This window comes from Garra rufa, chromosome 23 (assembly GCF_049309525.1).
Source record: "Garra rufa chromosome 23, GarRuf1.0, whole genome shotgun sequence".
Classification (NCBI taxonomy): domain Eukaryota; kingdom Metazoa; phylum Chordata; class Actinopteri; order Cypriniformes; family Cyprinidae; genus Garra; species Garra rufa.
The window spans coordinates 4,663,978-4,666,477 of NC_133383.1; the positions used below are offsets into that span (position 1 = coordinate 4,663,978).

At 22.4% G+C, this 2,500-nt stretch overlaps 1 protein-coding gene across 1 annotated transcript in view; it reads left to right on the plus strand.

The window, feature by feature from the left end:
- LOC141299849 (ras-specific guanine nucleotide-releasing factor 2-like) overlaps window positions 1-2,500 on the plus strand; it is a 26,071-nt gene that overhangs the window by 572 nt on the left and 22,999 nt on the right. Inside the window, exons 2-4 of the mRNA XM_073830218.1 lie at window positions 1,144-1,210; window positions 1,311-1,447; window positions 2,051-2,133. Of these exons, the coding sequence (XP_073686319.1) occupies window positions 1,144-1,210; window positions 1,311-1,447; window positions 2,051-2,133 (287 nt within the window). The remainder of the gene's footprint in view (window positions 1-1,143; window positions 1,211-1,310; window positions 1,448-2,050; window positions 2,134-2,500) is intronic.

A 2,500-nucleotide genomic window follows, 5' to 3' on the forward strand; every position in this document is an offset into this window, starting at 1 on the left:
ATATATATATATATATATATATATATATATATATATATAAATTTTGTGTTATAAAACTAAGAATATTGTTTTAAAATAAATATATATTTTAATAATAACTATTAATATTGTTTTTAAATATAAAATATAAATGTATTATAAAATATGAATAATATTTTATTATTGAATTAATTATTTATTATTATTTTGAATATTACATTTAAGTGTAATTGAAATTAGAAAAAAAATATTTAAAAGTCTAAAATATTTATTGATATTAAATATAAATAATATTTATTTATTTAAACTATAAAAAAGGAACATATAAATAAATTATTAGTGTATTTTTATTTATTTTAAATTCATATTTCTTTATTTAAAATGAAATATTTTATGTATTTTAAAATAAAGAAATAGTGTTAATTTTGTATTCTAAAAATAAGGTTTTAAAATAAAAAATATAATTAAAACATTATTTATTTTAAATAATAAGTATAAATATTTTTATTTATATTATAAATTAAGTTATTTTAAAATACAAAAATAGAATTGTATAAAATATTTATTTTAAAATAAGAATATTTTAAATAGTAAATATAAATAATATTTCTTTATTTAAATTAAAAATATATAGATGTATTGTTAATGTATTTTGTAAAATTCGCTTTAATATTAGTTTTTTATTTAAAATTAAATATTTTATTTATTTTAAAATAAAAAATAGTATTCATTTTGTATTCTAAAAGTACAAATGTTGTTTTAAAATAAAAAATGTTTACAAATAAACTGTTATTTATTTTAAACAATATATATAATTATACGTTTTTTATTATAAAAAGGAAAATAAAAATGTATTATAAAAATAAGAATAATATTTTATTCTTATTTAATGAATTATTTATTATTATTTTAAATATTAAATTTAAATGTCATATAGTTGTTTAAAATAGACAATAGAAAAAAATATTAAAATATTTATTTTTAAATAAGAATATTTAAAATAAACTAATATTATTTCTTTATTTTATTTATTGTACAATACAAATAGTATTAATTTTGTATTCTAAAAATAAAAATGTTGACCAGTTTGGACATCTGGCTGAACTATTACTTTAACCGTTTCATGCAAAAGCATAAAGTAAGTATCTTTTCTCAAAACCACAGCAAGGAGGCACGTTGTCTCTGATAGAGTGTACGCTTATCGAAGAGTTGGACGCCAGTGATGAAGATTGTAAGTCTGACTTCAAACCTAAATGCCTTTACAGTCTTATCGTTGGTAACAATATATCCAAGATTAACCGTGAGTGACTTCTGATATCCTTTCTCTTCAGATAATGCTGCGGGTCAGGGATTCAATCACCTAGAGTTTAAAATAATAGTTGAACCTGCTGATGGCCCGTCGTTTTCAGTCGTTCTGCTCGCTCCGTCTCGGCAGGAGAAAGCAGCCTGGACCAGCGACATGAGCCAGGTACAATCTACACCATACATGCAATAGACGTATTCAGACCTTTCACAGTGTGTGCATCTGTCTATGAATATCACAACACATATGAAACAAAAATGCATGCACAAGAATCAAATAATTTATTCAAGCTCAGAAATGTAGAGGTTTAATCAAACCCTGAAGAACAGATGTTCATGTTTTGTAGCTAGAAAGCAACATGCATGAGAAGTTTCCATTATATTTGCATTGACAGAAATATTTTCTCTGACTTTCCGGTAAGGTTTTTGCATAGTTTTTTTTAGAATAAACCGTCTATTATAAACTTTGCCCTAGGGATGAACCGGTATGCAAATTTTGGTCACTGGTAGCTGTTTTGGTCTTTTTGTTTATTTATTTTCTATCATTTTACATGCTTCAACAATTTTGAGTAGGAAAAATAAAGGCCTAATATTATATTGATCTAATCAGACAAATGCTGATAGTTTAAAATGCTAAAAATGATTGTGTGCAGATATTGTGCATCCCTAGCTTGTTCATTTTGACTCTTATTACAGTTGCCGGAATGTAAGACTGAAGACATCGCATTATGTTTTCTTTCCTCCATGTTTTCTCCATTATGCCATTTAGTGCATTGACAACATTCGCTGCAATGGCTTAATGACCAGCGTGTTTGAGGACAACTCCAAAGTCACCGTCCCTCACATGATCAAGTAAAACTCCAGTGTTATTTTAATTATATTTACATTCATTTAAAGTATATATTTTATTTTTAATTTTTCAGTTTCAGTAATTTAGTTATTTTGTCATTTTTATTAGTCTTTGAATTTTCAAATATTTTTATTTCACGTTTAGTAGTTGTTGTACTTCGACTTGTTTTCTGATGTAAATGATAAAAAGGAAAATATAAATGTATCATTAATGTATTTTTATTTATTTAAATTATTTAAATTAATATTATTCAATTTAAATGAACTAAAAATTGTATTAAGTTGTATTCTAAAAATAAGAATGTTGCTTTAAAATAAAAGTTTTTATTTTATTAAATAAGAATATAATTTTTGCATTTAAATCATAAAA